Source organism: Camelus dromedarius, chromosome 10 (genome assembly GCF_036321535.1).
Source record: "Camelus dromedarius isolate mCamDro1 chromosome 10, mCamDro1.pat, whole genome shotgun sequence".
Lineage (NCBI taxonomy): Eukaryota > Metazoa > Chordata > Mammalia > Artiodactyla > Camelidae > Camelus > Camelus dromedarius.
This window is the reverse complement of record NC_087445.1, coordinates 14,436,116-14,460,925: the sequence shown is the minus strand read 5'-3', so window position 1 is coordinate 14,460,925 and position 24,810 is coordinate 14,436,116. Positions and strand designations below refer to the sequence as shown.

The 24,810-nt window shown below is 35.7% G+C and overlaps 1 protein-coding gene and 1 long non-coding RNA gene across 7 annotated transcripts in view; one reads left to right on the top strand and one right to left on the bottom strand.

Moving 5' to 3' along the window:
• LOC116152591 (uncharacterized) overlaps positions 1-23,342 on the top strand; it is a 35,384-nt gene extending 12,042 nt beyond the window's left edge. Inside the window, exon 3 of the long non-coding RNA XR_004136121.2 lies at positions 23,097-23,342. This is a non-coding gene — a long non-coding RNA (uncharacterized LOC116152591). The remainder of the gene's footprint in view (positions 1-23,096) is intronic.
• Positions 2,771-24,790, bottom strand: C9orf72 (C9orf72-SMCR8 complex subunit). Of its 6 annotated transcripts, XM_031449593.2 has the most exons (12): positions 24,329-24,735; positions 22,712-22,812; positions 19,539-20,026; positions 18,345-18,404; positions 15,161-15,256; positions 14,337-14,401; positions 12,841-12,913; positions 10,935-11,051; positions 8,860-9,095; positions 5,796-5,853; positions 4,682-4,791; positions 2,771-4,575 (listed from the first exon to the last, which is right to left on the bottom strand). In XM_031449593.2, the coding sequence occupies exons 3-12, from the start codon at positions 19,980-19,982 to the stop codon at positions 4,389-4,391; spliced, it is 1,446 nt and encodes a 481-aa protein (XP_031305453.1). In that variant the 5' UTR covers positions 19,983-20,026; positions 22,712-22,812; positions 24,329-24,735; the 3' UTR covers positions 2,771-4,388. The 6 variants fall into 6 exon arrangements, with proteins under 6 accessions (XP_031305453.1, XP_031305454.1, XP_064346213.1 ...); XM_031449594.2 differs by lacking the exons at positions 22,712-22,812; positions 24,329-24,735 and adding an exon at positions 24,765-24,790; XM_064490143.1 differs by lacking the exon at positions 24,329-24,735 and having other exon boundaries at positions 22,712-22,885.
• Between the last annotated feature and the right edge of the window lie 20 nt (positions 24,791-24,810).

The window sequence follows — 24,810 nt, the reverse complement described above, 5'->3', positions numbered from 1 at the left end:
ACAATAATGAAAAAGACATGTATTTGTTCTCTAGCCTGAGACAGAGAAGCAAAGAAACAGTGTAATAGATTCAGCAAAAGAAGAAATTCCTAGGAAGTGAGAAAGTGAGAAGTGATGTTAGAGGGATGAAAAGAAACTGTTACAGAGATTTTGGATTTAATTTTGTGAGTGATGCAGAGCTATCTAACAGAAGTGATCATCAGATTTAATTTAAGAAGGATTATGCTGTTATCAATGTGAAGAATGGGTTATAGTGGGGAGACATCAAAGGCAGGATGAGTTCCACTCTTTGTAAAATCATTCCACAATATTCAGATACCTCCCTTTCTGTTCTCCAATCCATTACCTCTTGTTCTTCAGACACATAATTTAGAAATTACCTAATATTTTAAAAGCTGCTATTGAGTTTACAACTATTTGAGGTTTTCCCAGATACCTGTTATTAGTTTCTAGTTTATTTATCTAGTTATTCTAGTTTATTGTCATGGTCAAGAGAACATACTTTGTATGACTTGAATCCTTTAGTGTTATGGAGACTTGTATGGCTCAGAATATGGTCTATCTTGGTACCTGCTCCGTGTGCTCTTGAAAAGGATGTGTAATCTACCGTTGTTGGATACGGCTGTGGTCTCTAAATGTCACTTACATCAAGTTGGTTGATAGTCTTCCTCAAGTTTTCTATATCCTTACTGATTTATATATAGATTTTTTTTTCCTGGAAAATCGTTCATTAAAATCGAGCCTATGAACCATCTAGCTTTAAAATTTGTGTCTTCTTGTTCTATTAAACACTGAAAGAGGTCTTCAAGTCTCCAACTATAATTGTAGATTTGTCTATTTTTCCTTACAGTTTTAGCTTCAAGTATTTTGAAGCTGTTATTAGGTGAACCAGCATTTAGAATTTTTATGTCCTCTTGCTTAATTGGCCCATTTAACATTATGAAATAATCTTTACCTCTAGGTAATATTCTTTACTCTAAAATCTATTTTGTCTGATGTTAACATAGCTACTCCTTTCTTTTGATTAGTGTTAGTATGGTGTATCTTTTTCTTTTTTACTTTTAATCTGTTTGTCCTTTATCTTTAAGATGTGTTTGTTGTTGGTAGCATATAGTTGGATCTTGTTTACTTTAATCCAATCTGACAATTTCTGCCTTTTAATTGGGGTGTTTAGATTATTTCTATTTAAATCTCTTTGAAAGATAATTGACTATTTAAGCAAAAATAATAAAATGTGGAGGTTTTAATATATGTAGAAGTAAAATGTGAGGCCATAACAGCAGAAAGGCAAGAAGAGAGAAACAGAAGTTTATCACTGTAAGGTTCTTAAACTATACGTCAAGTAGTATATCATGTGAATGTAGATGGATAAGTTAAAGATGTATTTACACTAACCCTAAAGCAACCACTGAAATAAAAACAAAGAGTTACAACTAATAAGCTGACAAAAGAGATAAAAGTGGAATCATAAAAAATACTCAATCCCAAAGAAAGCAGAAAAAGAATAAAAATGAACAATGAACAAATAGAAAACAAATAGCAAAACAATAGATTTAACCTAAGCATACCAATAATAACATTAAATGTCAATGTTCTAATGTTCTACCCTGATTAAAAGGTAGTGATTGTCAGATTGGATAAAAAAGCAGTTATGAAACACTGGTCAGGTACTATGCTAAGTACCTTATACAGTCTCATTAAATCTTCTTATCTTCATGACCGCATTTCAAATATTTCAAAAGTGAGCCTCCAAGAGGTTAAGTAACTTCTTCAAGTAGCACAGCAGGGACTCACACTTGGGCACTGGAGTGTGTCCCTCTAATTCAGCAACACTGAGTACCTGCTACATGGAGGGACTGTACCAGGTGCTGTGCCACATGACAGCTCCTGTAACTTTGGGATGAAATTCAGCTTAACAAGCTGAGTGATCATGGATCTTTGTACTTCCTTAAGCTTTAGTTTCCTCATTTGTAAAATGGAAATAAAAATACATGCCTCATACTGATGATGAGAGATTCAGAAAGTCCAGTGGGTAGTGTGTGTTAAGTAGGGGTAGTTAACAATTTTTGGTACTTTGTTTATACCCTGAAGATCACAGGAAAAATATCAATTTGTGCAATTCCATGTCAAAAGCAAAACAGTATTAGAGAAGAGAAACATTCACTGTCTTCCTGTTTGACCTGAAGCATTACAGAAACAGACCATAGGAGTAACTGCTCATCTTTATTTCCTAGCATTATATGAAGTTTGGGTTTTTTCTTTGAGAAACTTATCAATGCAATGAATCAGTTTTTTTCTATGGAAATCTTTCAACTCAACTGTCATATTTATGAATTAGTTTTTTTCCCCCCACTGGAATAAAAATACCAACCTTATTTGTTTTCCAGATTAAAAGGTTTAGATTCCTTGCACTTTCATTTTGGACACCTCTACTGGGGACCTGGAAGGAGTAACTTCAGCTTAGGTTGTATTAATATTATTATAGCAGTAATTTAAATAAAATAATTTACTGAAGCATTATCTTTCATCTGAAATATTAACATATAAACAAAAAAATCAACATGCAATTCTGGGAGTTAAGTAGACAGCCTTTTAAAAAAATATGTGTAAGATTCCAGCATCATAGAGAACTTTTAAATATTTTTTTTTCAAAAGAGAAAATCAATTTAAAAAATCATTTAGATCCAACATGACGGTCAGCTGAGCAGGAAGCCAATCAGTCTTTCAATATCATAGCACCGCTTTTCTGAATAAGTAAGTGAAAGACACAAAATTTCAAAGATATTTTATTCAAAATTCTCCATCTAGGAGAAGATATATAACAATGTGCACACATGCTTTTAATAACTTATTTCCCTATACAACTTGCATCCTATATAACAGTACAATAAATGAGCAAAACAAAATAATTAGCACTTAAATAATCCATCATGTAAATAGCATTGAAGAAGGGGTACAAGGTGCAATCTGTAATTTTCATGACTGAGCCACAGAGCATCCATCATCTAGTTGAGTATGTGTCTAAAAATTGGGACACCTTTCTAATTAGTGATGTTAAAGGCTATCAGGACCTATGTTGGTTTTCGTTAAATCTAGTGAGCCTGGGCAGATGGGCTCCATCACTTTTATCCCTTTCTTATAAATATTTTTCCCTTTTATGTTGCTTTTACAGTTTTAAATAAAAATATTTTTTATGCTCGTGTGTACTATTATGTCAACACTCTTCTAGCACAGAATTATGTTAATTGGTTATTTTATAGCTAGCAAGATGGTCCAAACACATTAAGAAAAGAAATTGACCACTTAGTTCTGCCAAAGTAGCACCTAGAAAAACAGCACATCAATAAACTTTCTCCTGCTAGTCCTCACATGATGCAGGCAAAGAGACATGGCAACAACTTCAAAAATATGGGCAGAAGTTTAAGGAAGAAGATACTATTCTTGTTCCTGAAAAAAAAAAAAAAATCTAACTAGTCAGTATTTCTCTATTGCATTTAAAAATCTCGGAGTTATACTGATTGCTAAATCAGAGTAAGATTATACAAGAGGAAAACAAGATAAAAATGACTGACAAGTGAAACCTGCACTTCTTCCAAGCAATTCTATTTTCCAAGGGAAAAAAAAAGGCACAGGAGGTACTCATTTCAATTTGGCTCAAAAATAATGGAAATTAATTTAAAAAGTTGGCAATAACTACTGAAACATAACATCCAATTTTCTAAATATTCTTTGACAGAGCTCAACACACAAAGAAAAACTCTGACTGTGGTTCACCATCATCAAGACTCTATCCTGTCTGACATTTCTACACTGACTGAATCCGAAAGACTGTCTGCAAAGTAGGATCTAATCATTAATTTCAATAAAACATCTACTTGATAAACATTTTCTTTCTAAAACTTAACCTATGTCCAAGCCAACTTCCTTTTGTGGAACTGAAATGATTCTGATGCTCTAATTTTCAGCTGATTGTGAAAGTATTATAGTAATCCCACATACCAAGAAACACCAAGAGATGGAAAGTCAAATAGTATTACCTCTGTGAAAGCTAACACAGATTTTACTTAGATACATGTAAACCGTGAATCCTAAGTTTCAAAAAAACAGTAGTTGTGGTCAAGTTTATACCCTACATCATTAACAGATAGCAATAATATTTATTATAATTGTAAACATAAGCCTGTATCCCAAGAGAGCACATCCAAGAAAAGGTGCACCTGCTGTAACAATGCACCTGACATCCCCTTACAGACTCTTGGTGACAACTGTAGTGTAACTAACCAACTGCCAGTGCCGAGTAGGACTCTAGGGATTTATGTTTCCCAACACCACTGAGCTACTGTAGCAGCAATGATGATGTGACAAAATGCGCTGAACAAGTTACACATTTAAAAAGTCATCAGGACATCTCGTTCCTGTACACTAGTATAGAAGGGTCTTCCAAAGATAAACGAGTGGAGGCCTGGTTTGATTTTCTCAGCTAGAGCCATTATTATGTTCAGGTCGCCCTCTGCTGTTAAATCAAGGTCTATCTTCAGGTTCCGCAGCGATTTAAAGGGCTTTTTCCCCTTCTGCCTACACATAATAATAAAAAAGAAATTGTGATACAGAAAATGTCCAAAGGGAACAAAACCAAAAACAATGTAGGGGGGTTTTTCTCCCGTTGAGGAGTCTGACTTACGTATCATCTTCTATGTATTTTATTAGCGTCAAGGCTTTTCTGTGAAGGACGAGCAGAAACTGTGCAAGGAAAGTACTCCTGAGAGATAAACCAGGTTTCAAATGGAAGACCTGCAGGAAGATGAAACGTTTAAACAAATAACCTGCTCCTGTTGTACTTGGACAGTGTGTTTCTGTCTGAGTGTTGACAGCGCCTGGCAGATATCCACGTTAGAGCAGTGACCCTCGATCCTTTCCACAGACGCGCCCTGACAGACCAGGTCTGGGAGCAATCTGATAGTTCTATTTTAAGAATGGACTCAAATTTTCATTCTACCTTCGACTAGGTCCATATTTATTTTATTATTAAAAATCCCGATATAAGTTACCTCCAGTTGGGATACTTGACTTCTTTCTGCCCACATCTTCAAATAAAATTAGAGCTCCCAGAAGCTGAGCCAGGCTTAGACTCTGGTTTTGAGATATTCATAGTTTTCTATGTTGGGGGGTGGGGTACATGTGGAATGGTCAGACGATTTTATTTCTGCTTGGGGAGCACTGAATTACATGATTACCAATTATTCTTGACCTTTGCAATGTCACAGACCACACAGACCTTGATCCCAAACTTCTAGTTAATCTAAAGATCTTATTTCAAAGCTACACTGTTTCCTGGCCTGATCCCCAGAGTGGTATTATAAGAAAACTCTGTTATACGAAGAAATAAGACCCATATAATCTATAATTTTCTTCAAAAATCTATAGATCTTTTTAAAGGAATGAGACAATAAGGATGCTATCATTTAAATAAAATTTAAAGACATGTTTGGAACAATTAAGGCAAAAAAAATTTGTACACATACCCCTCTTTACCAAAAGAAAACACTCTTGGGTTATAAGTTAGTGCTTAAAATGAAAACATTTGAACTGGGGGATGCTGCATCTTCAATTGTTAATGTACAGGCTACTCCTCTGTATAATTCAGAAGAAAAATAATTTTGACACTTTAGAAAGACCAGAGACATTACAAAAGGACTTAATGTGAAATTCTATATATAGTACAGGCATTGTGGGATATATTAAAAAAGAAAACACATCGTATCATTCACTCTGACAATCTCAGGTTTAATATTTACCTGATCCAGGAAGGCTTTTACTAGAGTATCTCTGTGTAAGACATCTTGAAAAATATTCCTATGAAGAAAACAGGCCAGATGTTGAAATGGCTATACAATGCTACTTTCCAGTCTCTCACGCCAGCCGATACAGTAAATTCTTACAAATGGGATTATAAACATATTTGTAAGAATTAGATGTGTGTATTTGGATATAAAATATGTATTACATTTTAACTCAAGGATACATTGGTCTCTTATAAGAGTTCGTCAGGCTACAATGTAATTTGTCTCTTAAATAGTATAAGCAGTTCCAGGAAGGGTCTGTATGTAAATACCAATGTATATTAGTGCCCTGACCTTATAAAAAACTATTGAGAGCCTTAGGCTATTAATAAATACAATTATCAATTCCTGGCATCTCAAAAACGTAAAACAACAACAACAAAAATAAACACACACTATTACCACCAAAAACCAAAACAATATAAAAGATTAACTTCATGTACTAATGACTTCTAATAAGCAGTTTAGGAAGAAAAAAGGTAAAAAGGAGGAATGCTAAGAAACACTCAAGTGAGATTAAGGAACACACCCAGATGGTTATCTGTAACATCTTGCCCACTGGGTTTGCGTCCACAAGCCCATCATCTGGCAAGTAACATGAATCAGCTACCCAAGAAAATGTTGGCTAAATTGGCAATGATCAGAATAAGAAGTTAAGCTGTAATTCACATTTGAGATAATGTGCATCTACCACACAACCTAGGATATAGTAGGTGCTTAAAAAAAAAAAAAAAAAAGGTTCCCTTCCCAGGTCCCGACCCCCTTTGACCTTTTCTCTTTTTCCTCTCCTCTCCTCGCCTTCTACTTCCCTAAGGAATTACTAGGATCCTAGATTATACTCAAGTCAGAGGGGTAATGTAACATTTAGGAAGGTAAGCAATTTTTAACTGAAAAGAAAGACTGAAAATAGTAGGGATCATCATACAACTGGCAGGAGTGTCAGGGAAAGAGGTGTGTGTGCGGAGGTCAATAGGAAGTACCTAAAATTTCCTAGTTTTAAGAGATGGGTGTACCCTACTACATAAGAAGGAAACCCAGAGTGGGAAAAACCCAGCATTTTATGATTACTGGCTATCCAACTGGTGGCCAGTATGGGCACTGACAGCACCTATTCTCTGACTTTGGAGAGAGAATTCAACTATTTAAGTCTAGTGTTCTGAATATACCTGTTTCATAAATTGATTGTCTTGGTCATAAGCGAATTAGACAAAGCAAAGTGTCAAAAAAGAATATTTCTAGCAGCGGAATTTTCATATTTTGGCAGTTAGGGAAATTATTTTTAGAAGTTAAAATTTAAAATATCTTAAAAATAAGCAATACTATTTAAAAAAACAAAACTAAAATTTGTCTATAAAACATAAAAGTTAATAATACACAATCTAGTGGTTGAAAATATTTTGGGACAATTTCTGTTTAGAAAATTTACTTAGAGCTGGAAACAAACTTTAAAAATTCATGGCATTTTTTTTGTTATGATCAGCAAAGCAAGAAAAGCTGGCTAATCACAGTCAAATTAGTGAAGCAAACAGAACTGGCTGAGATGAGTAAGAAGCGATAAAAGTATACATGTATCTCCTCTAAAAAATACAAGATGGTTGTAGACCCATTCTAAAGTTCACTAAATTCCCCTCAAAAGAGCTCTCCAGCAACCAATCAAAAAATTGAAAAAAAAAAACCAAAAAACAAAAAACACAATACTTTAGGAAAGAAGAAAATGTTTAAAAGCTCATACTAATTTTCACAATTTTGACACATTTACCAAAATTACCTATGTGTGAAAACTTAGTGACCTGGAATTGTTATTTTGACCAATTTGTTTTCTAAGCCAATCCCCCTAAAACTTTGTAAGGAACCACCAAGAACACTGGGGAGCTGGGAAAAGCTGGGTCTTAGTGAAGCCATCTTTCTTGCATCCAGAGCCACTGAGGCCGGGGATGCCTTGGACATGGTGTTCCTCTGCTGTGCTTTTGGACAGCACCTTCTGTCTGACTACTGATGCTTCATATGTCTGTTGCCTCAGCTCAAAAGTCTTCTTAAAGACACAGGACAGGGTTGCTTGCTCCAGTTTTACTGCTGCTTTATACACTCAAACCTGGATTATACTAGTTAACACTTCTTGAGAATACCCTATATACCAGGCACTTTAAACTGATGAAAAAGAACCATAATAGTTTACTACAATTCTTTTTCTGATTTCAGACCATCTTTTGAGTGTTTTATAATTCAGAGTTATCAAAAATGTTTTTTCTAATTGGGTCCCCATTCAACATTTTATTATCATTAGTTTTTATCTTGTGAATTTACTAATCAGACTTTATGGTAAGAAATGAGTAACAATAAAATGCAAATATAATAGAAAGCTCTATTAATATATTTTGACAGTTTTGCTGTATTTTATATTTCTACATCAAGGAAAAAATAACTCAGAATTATTTCTTTGGTTTAGTTAATAAGCCTTTTAATAATTCTTATATACTAATCTAAAAGCCAAGTGAGGAGCTGGGGCTGGGGCTGTCTGGTTGGCCACTATTAACCTCAGTACCTAGTACTGTGCCTAGGGGCTCAATATACATTTGTTAAATAAATACTTAAATACTTATTTTTAAGGACTATCCTAACCTATCTTATGGGAAACACAATTATATTAAGAAAAGGAAACAGGAAAAAAATGCTTGATTAACCAACTATTTCTTCAAACATAATTCTCCTAGTAATATTTCTTTCCTTTTAAACATTGCCTTGTTTCGTTTGTACTCATAAAAGATACAATTTCATAGATAAACAAGCCCTGTTATATAGCACAGGGAACTATACTCAGTTTCTTATATCGGCATATAATGGAAAAGAACCTGAAAAGAAAAAATATATATGTATGTATATGTATGACTGAATGGCTTTGCTGTATGCCTGAAACTAACACTGTAAATCAACTACACGTCAATAAAAAATAAAATTAAAAAACAGATACAATTTCATAATATTGCTTAATGAGAATATCAAAAGATAGGGCACAACATACAAATCGGGAGTGAAGCTCTCGTCTGTGTAGATGACGGTGTCCTGAGCCACATCTTCTTCTGATGTGGCTCTCCAGAATGCTGCCAGCTCAGACCTCATGTATCTACGCTGATTATAAATATGCTCGTGACAGGGTGGCATCTGCTTGACGGTGTTGACGTCCACATCTATGTGTGTGGTGGGGTAGGGAGCGTACATGACTTGCCGGAAGGGCAGCACAAAGCTTCCAGTGGAATCCTGTCACAATGGAAAGAAAATGTACTGTCTTATATGCCAACAGATAGGAAGGAGTTTCTTCTAATTAAAAAAACTGGCTTGGATTTAGCAAATCGAGTTCTAGAAATTTATCCTAGGAAATCAATCATGATTGTGTGCCAAACTGGAGTGACGTTTGCCCTACAGCACTGGTTTAAACAGTAGAACACCAGCAACAGCTTAAGCATCCAGAAAGATAAGTGATTAAGTAAATAAAAATGGTTTCTTAATTAGCTGCTAAAAATTAAGCTGCCAATGTTTATGTGTTGATATTGAAAGATGTTCACAATATATTATGAAAAAAGGAGGTTAAAACATGCAGAGTATAATCCAACTTTTTTTGGGGGGGGGGGTGGAGGGGAGAGTAAGATATGAAAAAATACCAACATAAGAAAAGAGGACCAGAATGATACATGCCAAATATTAACAGGGGTTATTCACTGGATTATGAGATTACAAGTGACTTTTTATGTTCTTCTTGATTATTCATATGTTCTGCTAAATCTCAATGAATATGTATTTTTATAATAAGTAAGAAAACGTACTTCTTTCCAGGTAGAGTCAGGTGGGTAGCGAATGGTCATATAACAAGGACGTCCTGTGTGTGAGGCACGTGGTATGTGCAGTGAACAACAGACAGAGGCTATTTTCAATTTTTCACTTGTACTACTGCGATAATCATATTTATAAGTAAATCTTTTGCCATACATAATTACTTCCTTAGGATGGATTCCCAGAAGTAGAAATAGTAGGTTAAATCTTGAAACAGTTTTAAGACTTTTGACATATAATGTCAAAATATTTTTTGGAAGGCTATACAATGTATACTTGTATGGAAAACTCTTAACAGATATTTTTTCATTTTAGTTTCAAGTTTTCTGCTATGCATTTGGTTTAGGTCCCTTTTACGGATAAAATTATACAATTAAATGAGGCAGTATTGGGGAAATAAAAGTACTAAGTAGCTTATTATGCCTTTGATAGGAGAAGTTCTGGGTTTCAGATTTGCACAACTTAAATCAGCAATGAGTTTCCCTTAAGCCATTTCTGTATTTAAATACTAGTATTCTGAGCTCATAGCATACACATTATTGAAAATGCAAAAGCTGAATATCATTTTTATCTGCAACAATTTTTTATACCTTTTCTTTCATTTTGCTATGCCTACATCCTCAAGAAAGCATTCACTATGAATCACATAACCATTTGGAAACCTACTTCTTCACAGTTTTGACTATAATTGAAACATTCGTAATAGATTCAATGAAGTGAATAACTATTCCCTATAATTATTGAAAATAGTTGCTGATTGATATTTATCTATTTAGCTCCTTGAAAAGCAGATCCAAGCAAATAAAGGAAAAATATAACATAATTTTTTCACTATATATATAGGCATCTTCAAATCCTATATACTTTTTAAGACAGGAAGCAGCTCAAAATTTTATTTTCAATAAATGAATACAGTACATAAACATAAAATGGTAACACAAAACTTCAAATCTGTTTAATTAAAAAAAGAAATGTCCCCTTATTGCACAACCTGATTCAAGCACATATTGAGAAACTAATCCTGAGGCCAGACAGACAGCTACTAGAAACCAAAGAGAAACACAAAGAAAGCTATTCCATGATGTTTCACTGATACTAACTACAAATTCATTAGACATAGACTCCATGCTCAGACCTGTGTAAAGGAAATCTGACCCTTGGCATATAAACATGAGATGCATTAAATGCTAATATTCAAAATACATTTATAAAAAGCCTCAAAAATGATTTTAAAAAATTGGTTTCACTGGTGATAACTGGAAACTATACCTTTAGTAGGCCTTGTACAAACAGCCCTGACTCGTATTTAAATGATGATTCTGCTTCACATAACCTGGAGCATTTTCTCTCTGCTGGAGTCAGAAAAAGGCATAATGTTCTTACAATCTGTAAATGAAAATATTTTAGCATTAAAATATGAAGTAAAAAAGCCACTGGTCTGCTTATGAAAGATACCTGAATAGAAATTTCAATTGTTCTTGTCAAAATCTATTCTGAGAAATAAGTATTCCTTAGTCATTTGGAATAGTCTATGGGATATAAACAGCTATTGCTTAAAATAGGCATTCTGTGGTCAAATAAGTTTGGGAAATGCTAATAAATGTACTGTATAGTATCTCAAAACCTTTACCATTTGAATACATATTGTGACTCTCCAGGTACTGATACAATATACAGACTTCCTCAAGTTTATTTGTCCATGGTACCCTTATTCCATATCTTAGTCTTATATTGGGAAAGAACAACATAATCTAATGATTGATTGCATCTCCATCCAGCAGCAAGTATGTTTCAAATAAGCAAATAATTTGGACAAGAAAACTAAAAGCAATTAAATTAGGCAGAATTATGGCTGCTGTTTAATAGCTCTGCATGTGAAATCCCATTATGATGACTATCAAAGAAAGGCCAAATTTTTCAATAGAACGAGAATCAATTCTATCAAATTTAATTTAAAATAAGTAAGCAATTGGTTGGGGTTTAGAAACCTATGATTCTAACAGGATTTGATCACAGCTCCATTAGGAAAAATAAAAAGCCATCTATCTAGCCTGGAATTCAGACTACATTCAGGCTTTTCATATTAAAGCAGTGTTTCAAACTAGTGATGGCAACCTTTTTCTCAAATTACAAAGATACAAGAGAGCTATTGAGCCAGAAGAGGAAGTAGGATGAGAAAAATGTTTTAAAACACAGAGCCCCAACCACGGAGACTTTCTTCCTCCCCGAGAAGCAACTAGAAAGTCCCCGTGGAACCAGAATGCTTTGGAGGACACAAATTGAAAGCTGCCTTCTTGGGATAATAGAAACAATAATAAATCACTAGGTGTAATGTAGTAATAGAGGTAACCTAATCTCTCATAAGTGGCTGTAAGAGAGATAATTTTGGTAAATCAAAGGTTATGGAAGTATACAGGGTAGCTTATTACAGAAAAAAATACAAATATATTTGTGAAGTAAATGATCATTCCTAACACACTTCCTGTGTAAAACTTAACAACAAAAATTAGGTTTGCTTAAATTGATAGATACGTGCCCTTATCTCTAATTAATGGTCAGTGAAGAAAAGTACATAATCTCTTAGTTTATTACCTAATGCTTGGAAAGGTAGCTGTTTATTATCCTTATTAACTCATGTAGCACTAAAGGAAATGGTCAGAAATGCCACTGACCGGTTAGTAGCAATAGGCCCCTGAAAGGAATAGATTTAGGAAGGAAAGCAAGAGAATGAAATCAAGATGAATGATCAGATACCATTTCTCTGGAATTAGTACCAGAGGCTATCTTCATATTTATTAAAGATAACATCAGGAAATAGAAGACAAATGTTGTTTTAAAAATCTGATTTTAAAATATTCTCAAAATTATTTATATAATACTAATAATGATATATATGAATTATCAAAATGAAACTGATGAATGACTTCCTATTCAAACAGTTTACTTTACACCAATTTTTGCCACAGGATGTCACAGTAATTTAGTCAGACTATATTGCCTTCTTGTATTAGTAGATCATCTTGACTGCAGCCTAACCTTTGGTTTTTTTTTGGAAAAGATGTATTTTTTTAATTAAAATATAGTTGACTTACCAACTTAACCTTTAAATTACAATCCGTGATATGTTAGCAGTATTAAAAAGCCAGATCATTTGCTGGGTTATAAAATAAATTACCTTATTTACTTTCTCTGCACTGCTCCCTACTACAACAGAACAGCCACAGGTCTGCAAGTGTGAGCTGATGGCACTGTAAATTGAAGAAAAAAAGATTAAAAACATTGGCTGTAAAACAATTTCACAAACTAAACTAAACTAAACTAAAGACAAGTGAGCTTGAATAGTTTTACGTGATGAACACCAAAGCTATGATTATAATGTCATCTTTTATCTCCATAGTACATTGCATTTTCTACCACATGGCCTTCACAGATTCTACCTGAACCATAATACAATGCAGTTAGCACAACATCACCATTTTGTAGTGGAAGAAACTGAGGTGTAGAGAGGTTAAGTGATTTATTTAAAGTCATATGTGGGGGGAGGGTATAGCTCAAGTGGTAGAGCACATGCTTAGCATGCCTGAGGTCCTGAGTTCAATCCCCAGTACTTCCTCTAAGAATAAATAAAGAAGTAAACCTAATTACTTCCCCCACCAAAAACCAAAAATCTTAAAGTCAAATGGGATTAAAAATAGCATTATGAATGGCTGACACCAACAGAATCAGGACTAAAGACCTTCTGATTTAAGCCATGTAAGACTTTGAGACTAAATACACTCACGTCTCTGAGATTCCATCATGAACCTAAAGGAGAAGACTGTAGACATAAAAGCAAGTATTTTTTCCTTTCACTCTTTATTTTTTAAAATAAAATTTTATGATAATCTGTAATTGTAAAGAAACCCTAAAGTAGAAAATGAGATTATATACATAGAGCATTTCATTAAGGGACTGACACACAGGAACTAAATAAATATTGGCCATTATTACTATTATTATCATTTTTCTAGAAGAAATATATATAGAAAATGCTAGCTATCAGCCATTTATCATGTGCTTATATGTGCCATGCACTGTTCGAAGTGCTTACTATGATTTATCTCACTCTATGCTTATAATAATCCTATGAAGGAGGTATTATCATTATTCCCTTTGTCCAGGTAAGGAAACGGAGGCACAGGGATTTCAGGTAGCTTGCCCAGGGTTACATAGCAGTCATCCAGGAAGTCTGGCTTTAGAGCTCACATTCTTAAATACTAAAATCTACTGTAACATGGAAAGGATCAGTACAGATATGAATAATTTTCCTTTCTAGGCCTAAATAAGTCCATCCAGAATGCAACTTAATTTGGAACGGTTCTTAGTTTCAGCTTTAATGAGAAGAAAAACAAGAAATCAGAACCAAAAAAGGGACCAAAAATTCTTGTCTGGGTGCTACGGAAACTCAGCTTCTTTAAAAATTAAAAAGACTAACTTTAAATATATTACAGACATGGACTAAGTGAAGAAGTAACATAAAGCGAAGCAACAGTTCAAATATGCAATGCTGACCCTAGAATAACCTAGGGAGGCATTCTATTACTGTTTTCTTCCTCACAAATCTTCTCATAGGTGAGCATAAGATTTGGATCTCCTTCATCCAGCTTTTATGAAAAGAAACAAAATTCTTACTTGAGAAGAAAGCCTTCGTGACAGCTATCACCAATGTCATCATCATTAAGAACGGTATCAGCTATCTAAAATGCACCAAAAAGAAAGAAAAATTTATTCTGACTATAATATAGTGCTGAAATAACACTTTAAATACACAAGTTTTCTGGAGTCCAGGTTCAGTATAACACACTGCCCTCATTTCTGACCATTCTGAATCCCCATAAAACAATCTGTGTGCACTACTATAAACTTTCAGAACAGATGATGTGAAAGCTGGTTGGACAAGTTAAGCAATCACTTTTTACAAGCGCAGCTTCCTCTTCTGAGCTGTCACAATCAGGGGACAAACCTTAATGACCAAGTCAGGAAACAACAAAAAGAGCTGCCTCAAGATTTCTCTACACATGCATAGTGTGTAATTCCTAATGTCCTCAACCAATGAATGAGCAAGGAAACCAGGAAAGTGAAGATAAGTAAATTCCGTTAGCAGCCACTGATTTGTACACTGCTTTGTTACAGAAAGTACTGCGTTAAATACTGATTGATTCTGTAAGGTCTGAAATGCTCCCACTTCCAGGAAATACAAAAGTGGGGAAATTGGCTAAATACATTTAATTTTATCACATTACTATTACTGATCAAAAAAGCCTCTGTTTGGCCATAACATTCAGGATTTTAAGTGTTTCTATGAAAGTGGCTAATAATTCATATGAATAGTATGTATGACAAAAAAAGTATATTACTAAAATTAGAACATTACTAATACACATTATAGTAATAGAATTCAAGGGAATTGAGAAAGGGTGCCCTGCTCCTACTTAATATTACAAGCAAGAACTTACATCTATTTCTTCAGGAACACTGTGTGATTTCATAGATGAAAGTAGCTCCATCACAGGAATTACTTCTCCAGTAAGCATTGGAATAATACTCTGACCCTGCACAAAAAAGTAAAATGAGGTGAAGAAAATCACACAGTAGAGGATAAACTGGGCAATAAAAAATTAAAAACTGAAAGCAAATAATAATACCCTTTGATAGAAATGCTTGATAACTTGTTCAAACATAGCCCCAAACAAGTCTACTACTCCCAAACATTTGTTTCTAAAGGATCTACATGCTAATTAAAACTCATTTTTATTCTTCCAGGAACAATTTTCTTTGGTCAGAATGGAGTCATTGGTTTATCATCTACATGCAATAATTAAGTCACCATGCCAAATTTAGAAAGGCTCTCCTTTGAAATTTTATTTGACGTAGAAGAACTCCTGTTAATCAAAGGTCACTGATGCATTTTATATTTAAAAATGAGGAAAGCCAAGCATAGAAAGACTGCAATCCTTAGCAAATAACTCAGTAGTAAAGCTTGGATCAATCTCTACATTTATCTAAGGGATAATCTACCCAAATGCAAATCAAAGTCATCACATATATTGTCAACAATCAATAAAATAGACAAGTTTCCTTTAGGGTTCTTTCAAGAGAACACTACTACTTACTACATCTCAAAACTGTAATTTGGAAATCCGTAGTTTCCAGAATGACACTGAAAACTCACTAGAGAGCATCACACATGTAAAGTGTCTCAAATATGGGTGCTCCTTCAATTTATTCACTGCCACCACCACTCCTCCAAAATGTTGTGCCCATCCTGAATATGCAAACTTTTAGAGAGGCAGATGAAATCGTCATATGCCTATCAACTTTTAGCGAAACATGATTTTTTTTTACAATTTTTATTCATTTATTATTTTTTATTTTATGTTTTATTTTGGGGAGTATTAGGTTTTTATTAATTATTTTTCAATGGAGGTACTGGGGATTGAACCCAGGACCTTTGCATTCTAGGTACGCACTCTCCTACTGAGCTATATCCTCCCCCTAAACATGTTTTTAAAATCACATGTTATTTAAGATCAGTCTAATAATAGTCTTTTTTCCCCCCACTCACATTTTACGAAATGATTTTATTCAAACTCTTTACGTGTATCCTCGGTCATTGCTATGGTCAGCCCTTTTTTTGAGTGACCTAACTCTGTTTTCAGAACCCCTGATTAGGTAAGCTGCTTCAGAATTTAAATGTGATGCTGTCTCTGGAAATTTTATCCTAAGTCATAGGCCCCCGTGCATGACACAGGAAGTTTCACTATTTTTAAAAAATTCATCCTGTAGTCACTTGCAAACATAAAACCATTCATTGTTTCTGCTTTTTAAAGTAATTTTTAAATGTTTGTTTACAATTGCAACAATCAACACATGCAATTCAAGAAGATTAATGACTGAAGCTGTGTTAAGTTTGCTTTCTTGTAAAATGATTTTTATCAGATGATAGCTATATATAAGCATCCAAAACTAGCACTGATTAAAAGTTGTTTCAGACTAATGTGTCGTCTCCAAACTATTTATTCACAATAAAGTCATTGCAAGCATGTGATGTGAGATTTGCAAGAACTCAATTAGCAGGCAACTCCTTTTTAGAAAGGATAGTTATGGGAAAATACCTTCCCTTGGGTTTAGACATACATAGTATGTCATACGCTGCGTCTCAGACATTTATCACCATACAAGTGGATATCCTCATTGAGGCTTAACAACAACAAGAAAAAAATCCCACAAGGCTGAACACAGAAGAGGCTCTAAAAGAAAATTCCTTCTGTTTTTTCCTCCTTGGACGTCTCCAACTTGAACTTCTCAGCAGGAGAATGTTTCTCCTTTAAAGACCTCCAGTTTGTCCAAGTATACTTTCCTCCTGACTAAAAAGGTAGGATAACATTTTCAGAAAGAGCCCTTCATTAAAAGAGAAAAAAAACTTAAATGTTAGGTGGTAAACTTTATAAGTATAGGTTTCTAGTTTGAAAAAAAAAATCCCTGCAAAAGTAGAATTTTCCTGGGTCCTAGATTTTCTTATCTTGAGATAACTCTACTGATTACTCCGTAACTAGCAGTTATGTCAAGAGGTTAGTGAAAGTCACCCTGTTCCTTGGCACCCTGCTTACTGACCAGCAAGTGAAAGCCTGGCTTCTCTGAGTAAAGGCAAACATTTCCCCCAAATTGCCTCCTTTTGATTTTTGTAAAAGTTATTTACAAAAGCACAAACATAACAGTATTATAAAGAAGGTTGTGTGATAGGGTTTTGTAGTTTCCTTGTTTATGTTCCTCTATTTTGACAACATTTTAGAATAAGTCATTGTTTAAAGTACCATTTGTCTCAGGCATGCTAAGGAGAACCAGGGAAAAGGCTTGTTTAGATTGGAGTTTCAACAGAGGAGCAATGAGGGTGGCCAGAGGCCATGAGAGTAACAGCAAAGAACTCGCTTTCTCCACTGGGGATTCCCCTTCGGAATTTCCCTGCTCTAGGTTGAAATGCTTTGCAGTTAATTTCCATAAGGGAAACCATACTCTTGCAATGATGCTTCTCAAAATCTAGTGCCTGCTCCCCAAGGATGTTCCAAGACATGGGAAAAAAAGCATACTTTTATCTGGAGATTTGATGGGTGAGGAATATCACCTGCAAATTGTAATATTAAACCAAATAGATAAATCACAGAATAAAATGTAAATTGCATGAGTTTTAAAGATACAGCATGAGACTTCAAAGAAATATTATGCTTAGAGCTGTGCCTGCACCCCCAGATACTTTAGGGTACTCACTCTCCTCCTGTTACAACTACTTCTGTGGAAATGTTTGAGAAGCAATACCTTAAAGAAAATCTCATTTAGAGTTTTTAATTTTTACTGTGAACAAGTTATCCAAAACTTAGTCTATGCAAACAGAAAAAAAAGTAGCAAAATATTAATTCATAGATGCAATTACCAAAATCCTTTATTTATTTAAGTCTTTTAGGTCTAAGATATGGAAATTTTCATCCAGTTTATTCCATGTATCTCATAAAGGCTCTGTTCGTGTTCAGGCTCACTCTGTCAAACAAATATGTCTTCAAGGCCTTAACAGGAGCAGTCCTTAGCTTTATAGAGACATAGGCCATGGGTTTGGTGGTGTCTGATAATATGCAATCTGCACCTTACCTGATCTTCCATTCTCTCTGTGCCTTCTAAGACTATCTTCTGGAAATTTTCTTGCCTTTCCTGAGCAAGAGAAAATTCATTAAAGTTAAAAAAAACTACCACATTTTGGTACTTGTTTCTTTTTCACCACACAGTTAAATGGCAGGCATCTTCTTGGGTAATTTACTTCATGGGAAAAATACTTTCCACTTAAGGGTAGGAAAAAAAAGGTGGGGGAGGATTAACCCAACAAATCCATGCTCTCATAGACAATATTAAATAAAATAAAAACGCCCTTTTCGTCCACAGTTAAAACAGATAATTTGGCAGAAAACAGTCAATGTAACATCTGCATAGTTTCACAAAGGAAACTAATGATTGGCACTTTCCAAATTACATAAGATCAAAAGCAATCTAGGGAATCTGGCTTCCAGATTTCAAATGATTTTCATGAACATGTGAGAGATAAGGAGACAAGCTTTCAAACAAGGCAGAAAAACTCTTCTTTTAAAAGATACTATTTTTCCTTACTATCTGGTAAAAGCCTTATAAAATTAATAATGCTTTAATGGACTTCCATTTTAGTATCAAACTGCAAAGCAGAAAGGAAAATTAAATTTGTTCTTCTCTTCTGCCAAAATTACAATATGTGGAAATATAAATATTACTATATATTAAACTACAGGATTTAGGGGATAACAATAATTTCCTTAGCTCAATCTGCAAAATTAAAAGGAATTATCTCCCCAAAACCATTTGGTCCAATTTCTTCATTTTACCAATTTGGGAACTTGGCAAAGAAGTTAAAGGGACCAAAGGCTATATGGTCAAAGGCTTACCCAACAATTGTTCTGAACTGCTTAGACCCACACACAGTGTTAAGGGAAAGACACGGTCATGCAATGCAGAAAGAAAAAGCTTTGAGAGTCAAAGTTTCCCAAGACAAATCCACACTCTAAGACTTACTATGTTTCTTACTTTCTCTAAGTTTTAGCTTTCTATTTGCAATGTGGAGCTGTCATTGCCTAGCTTCCAGGGTTATTACAAAGACCACAGATATCAGACTAGATCTATCTGTACCTGATAGAGTAGAAGCAAATAATAGCTACTATTTGAGTTAATTGCACATAATTTTAAAAAATTAAATATAAATGCATCGGAAGATAAATTTTCAGGGGCAAGGTGAGCATGCTCAATAAGCTCAAAACCACTCACCTTGTGCATCCATATCCTGCCTTTCCGGATGATGTGTGTTAATCTGTCCACACACACTCTGTGAAGTGGGAGGTAGAAGCTAAGTTCTGTCTGTGGAAGTATAATGGATAGTCCGTATGTGCTCCTATCCCCGTTCCAGTTTCCATCGAAGATTAACGAAACGATAATTACTCCTTTTTCAGACAAGACAAAAAACTTTACGTCTATAGCCCCGCTCTCCGCATTTCGAAGGATCTCTCCATTTAGGGTATGGTTGGCAAGAAATGTTATTTCTCCATCGCTGAGGAGTAACTGTTCTGTCTTCGGGGCCCAAATGTGCCTTACTCTAGGGCCAAGAATATTGTCCCAGTAAGCGAAGGTTGCTGCTAATAAAGGTGATTCACCACTTAAAGCAATCTCTGTCTTGGCAACAGCTGGAGATGGTGGTGGACAGAGAGTCGACATCACTGCATCCCAATTGTCACATTATCCAAAAGCTCCAAGGATATCTAAACAATGACATACACAACCAATGATTAGGCTCAGCAATTTAAAAAGTCATCCATCAAAAATTCAAAAGCTTTAGGCATATACGGTTTCCTTCTCTTCGGTCAAAAAGATTTGGAAGTATGTCTCCTACCAGGAAATAGACATTAAACTAGCATGGCAGGTGCACAGTAAGTGTTTGCTGATATGATGAGAAATCTTACAATACATAGTAACTTGTCACTGATATTCAGGGCACAAACTTGGAACTCCAAAATAATGATGATCTTAAAAAAAGCCTCTGAACATTAATATGAAATATTATATACTAAAACTCATACAATAGAGCCTCACTGTTTCTAAATATCCAGTCTATATGCAATTCTCATATGATTGGGTTTTTTGGTTCCTAAACCATAGGAACTAAAGAGAAGCAAATTTGGAACGGGGAGGGCTCAGCTAGAGACCATGGCACTTGCTGTGAGCTGAATGGTGTCCTCCACAAAATATATGTTCAAGTCCTAACCCCCTATATCTGTGAATGTGACCTTATTTGGAAATAGGTATAATCAAGGTAAGATGGGGTCATACTGGTTTAGGGTGGGTCCTAATCCAATGACTGAAATCGTCATAAAGAGAGAAAGATTTGGAGACAAAAAGATACAGGGAAAACAGGGCCATGTGAAGAGCAGGGCAGAAATTGAAGTGATGCAGCTATAAGCCAAGGAATGTGAAGGGCTGCTAGCAACTATCAGAAGCAAAGAAGAGCAAGGAAGGATTGTTCCACAGAGCCATTAGAGGAGCACGTCCCTGCTGTCATCGTGTTTCAGACTTCCGACTTCCAGAAATGAGAGGGAAAACAGTTTTGTTGTTTTGCATCACCCAGTTTGTGGTACTTTGTTATGGCAGTTCACACTTGACAGTAGAAAACCTTAAAAGCCACTAAGAGGAGGGAAAAAAAAGAAAGACAAAAGATTGCAAGAACACAACAATCTAGAACCATAACAGAAAATGAGCAAAAAGTCCTCCATGCACTCAATTAATCTTAACACACTCTTTGGGCATCAGGGTACTAAAGCCCAATACTGGTGTTAAAACCATGGAGAAATACATTTAATATACTATTCAAGAAAGCAGTGGAGCATTTAGTCATTACAAAGAGAGTTCTATTCTAAAGGGCTAAAGTAAAAAAGTTTTAGCTATTTAAAACATGTAGAGAACTAAACGATTGAATGGGCCCTTTCAACCTTTCAACTGAATGGGCCCTTTCAACCTTTCAATCAGCTGAGAAAACAGAGAAGAGTGAATTGCCCAAGGTCACTGAGCCAGGCTAGAATCCAAGTCTCTTGTATATCTTAACCCACCCCAGTGTATCATTCTGAAAGTGTATATTCAATGTGATATTAATGTAAAATGAATTTAAAAAATGATAAATGGGTAAATGGATAGATAAAGCAAGTATAGTAAAATAGTAATAACAATTTTTCAACTTTATGTTTGAAATTTTTCATAATAAAATTTGGGTAAAAAAAAGAAAAAAATGTAAAATGAATCATTCTTGCCTAACATTAAAATTGAATACTTGCATCCAAATACCAAAAATGAAAAAAAAAAAAGCCAATTTCAGTTAAGCAAGTCTAAAATTGTGGAATCTATTCATCATAATGGTAAAGGGTAGCAGTTCATAGATGAACCATGATATACCTATCTTTGCCTGTATGATTGCTTTGGGAGATAACATTTGACCTATAACTAATTTCATGTCAAAGTCAATCCTTTTATGTAAAGAATTCCAACTACGTCTTGCAAGAGAGTTCAGAGACTAATGAAAAGCAGAAAAAATACTCTAATTTTAGAGTACTGCATAGCACTTTTATCATAATGTCAAGAATAGGTACACAGTGCTTGGCAAAATGCTTTGTCCTAAGTATGTACAGAAATGGTTTAACACAAAAGACAGTTTTTATGTGTGTATTTTTAATTTCAGAAATTCATTTAGAGAATATCCACTTTTTTTAATGTGTTATATCAATTTAATAGACTTAAGAGACTACACGGGGTATAAACTGTATAGCTTGATTTAAATAATCCACTGTTACGGATACAATTTAAACAGTCAATTTACAATGACAGAGTATAGAACTATAATTTGAACTGAAATTGTAATGATGCTCTTATCATTAACAACAGCAAACTGGAGGCGAAGGAGATGAATGAAATAAACATGGAGCCATACAATTATATTGTAAACTATTCTTCTTTTGTTCTTCCTTTTTAGATAAAAAAAGGTGAATAACCATAAAGGCAATATTGTAACTCAAACATTTCATCATTACATTGAAAATAAAAAACATCCTTAACCAGTATTGAGCCCTGGAGCAAAATCTGGTTAGATTATGGGAAAACTTTTTACCTGATTGTGAAAATCCAATTATTATAGACCACTAAATACATTCAATCTCACTGCTTGTATCATTAGAAAGAAAATAAGGGACAAGGATTATGTTGAACTTTTTAGCTTTAAATCTTGCCAAAAGAAATAACCTGAGAAATGAAACATCACAGAGCAGTATAGTTAGGAAAGTAGTAAAAATGAGTTTACCAACACTTCAAGTCATCATCTATGGTAAAGAAAAACCATACATACAAACATGGCTCAAAAAAATCAGTTCAAGACCAAGAGTCTTTTATCTACATTTCTTATTTACATGCAGTGCTGGCTACACCAGAGGGTTATCAAACAAAAGCCGTAAGAGTCTTTGAGGGAAGCCAGGATCCAAATTGGGTGACATAGTGGCTTGCCACACTCCTGTAAACAAAGAACAGGGTTCATGAGGATGTACCCAATACACTTTCTGAAAATAATCCAACATATGCAGACATAAAGATTATATTAATTATCATCTATTAAAACTATTAGCACAGAAGTAGGTTTGAAGTTTTGCTTTTTCTTAAACCTTTTCTAAAAATCAGCCATGTCTTCTCTGATTGATATTTAGAAAGCTGGTTGGTCCACTGCTGTTGTAAATCAGAATTCAACCATCAAAAGGCCCACACTTCTTGTAATCATGTTTTCTGTTTCTTTTCTCCCAGCCTAAGAGAAGCAGAATCTGAAACCAGCCCACCTTCCAAAACAACAGCTGCCCAGACCAACTTTATTGACAGTGAAGTGCCTGTAACATCAGACAGTTTGCAACACTTTCCAAGACTCAGAGGTAAAGTTGATGATCTCACTATCAGACCATCTCTCACAGCTGCAGTTTCTCAGGTAATAGGCAGGCTGACCTACTGCTCCTTAGAACTGAATTAAAATAGAGCCTAAGGGCGGGCTTAAAAGAGAGGCGTCTCTGGCTTTTTAGTTCTTTGTCTGAAAGCAAAATCTGGACTGCTAACAGAGCCAAATAAAGAGACTATTTCATCAACTTTATAAGGGAAAAAAAGATTCCAAATTTTAGCCCCTATGTAATTGTTTCCTGGAGCAGGTTAGTGCTGGCTAAGTGCACGATCGCAATGTGGTTTATCATTTCTCCCGTTTTTGTCTCATGTATAAAGAGTACCGTCATCATGAGGTAGTTTCCAGCTGATTCTGGACTTTCCTAGACTGCTATAACACCATCATATTTCGAGTATTGACTCCATATTATTAATTTCCCATATACTATATTCTTGCTTCTGTGATGTTTCCATCATGTTAAAAGTTTTCCGAAGTCTGAGAAAGATGGTATATAGCAGTATTTTCCAGTTTCTCTGTACAAATTAAATTGCCACATGTATTGTGTCTTCTTGCTTCGCATCACATGAGAGATGAGAAAAGTTTAAATCGAAAATTATCCATGGGCCACAACCAGACTGTTTTTATTAGAGCCTAACAATCTCCATTGTTTCTGAAAGGGCCATCTCTCTCTGCGGCAAGTGCATGACCTCCCTGTCTCCTGAATAGACAAGCCTGGTAGAGTCCCCCGGGGCCGAAAGGGCCATCTCTCTCTGCGGCAAGTACATGAACTCCCTCTCTTCTGAATAGAGAAGCCTGGTGGAGTTCCTCGGGGCCAGTCTGACCCTGTGTGGATACCGCAGACGCGTAATCAGTGCACTTCTTTCTGCGACCGATATCATCAATCAAGACTGATGCCCAAGTCATACTAGTCACTTCCTTTAAGTAAGTCTGTGTAACCTCGGAGAAGTGAAGTAAGCAGGTCGTGCCAAACAGTATGGGAGCAAAACCCAGTACAGAACTGCCGCCCAAATTTACAAGACATCAGCAATCCTTAGAAACTTCAAACTCCGCAGGCGTGTAATATTACCCCACCCCGCCCTACACTCTTTACCGCGTCTCGGACTCCGACTCGGTCCGGAGCAGCCGCGCGCCGCCCGCCCCCTGGCTTTCCCCCGGCCAGGCCTCTCGGTGCCCGAGGCTCCTCGCCCTCGAGCCCACAGCACAGGGGCTCTGACGGGTCCCTCAGGGTCTCAAGGCGGGTCCCCGGGAAGAAGCCGGCTCGGGGACTGCGGGCGCGAAAGCGGGAAAGGGGCCCGATCCCCAATCCCCTGTGTCTGCACCGCGCTGCCGGGGAGCAGGGGGCCCGGATGCAGGCAACTTCACTAGTCGCCGGGCTGAAACACCCGATGTCGGCTGTTGGTCAGAGAAGAGAGGGGCAAAGAGAGGACCAGCCGAGCTTAGCCCAGGGGAGAGCTTCCACCGCCGCCCCAGCGCGGTCCCGACACTCCGACCCCAAACAGCCGCCTACACCGGGGCTTCTCACTCACCCACTCGCCGCCGCCTGCGCCGCTGCCGCCGCCACCGCCGCCGCGC

Excerpts from the sequence above, each read along its gene's own strand:
- C9orf72 (XM_031449594.2), bottom strand. The coding sequence starts at position 19,982 with ATGTCGACTCTCTGTCCACCACCATCTCCAGCTGTTGCCAAGACAGAG. Across the intron at positions 12,914-14,336 it reads CACGAAGGCTTTCTTCTCAA|TGCCATCAGCTCACACTTGC; the intron begins GTAAGAATTTTG and ends TTCAATTTACAG. Across the intron at positions 11,052-12,840 it reads GTGCAGAGAAAGTAAATAAG|ATTGTAAGAACATTATGCCT; the intron begins GTAATTTATTTT and ends TTTCATTTACAG.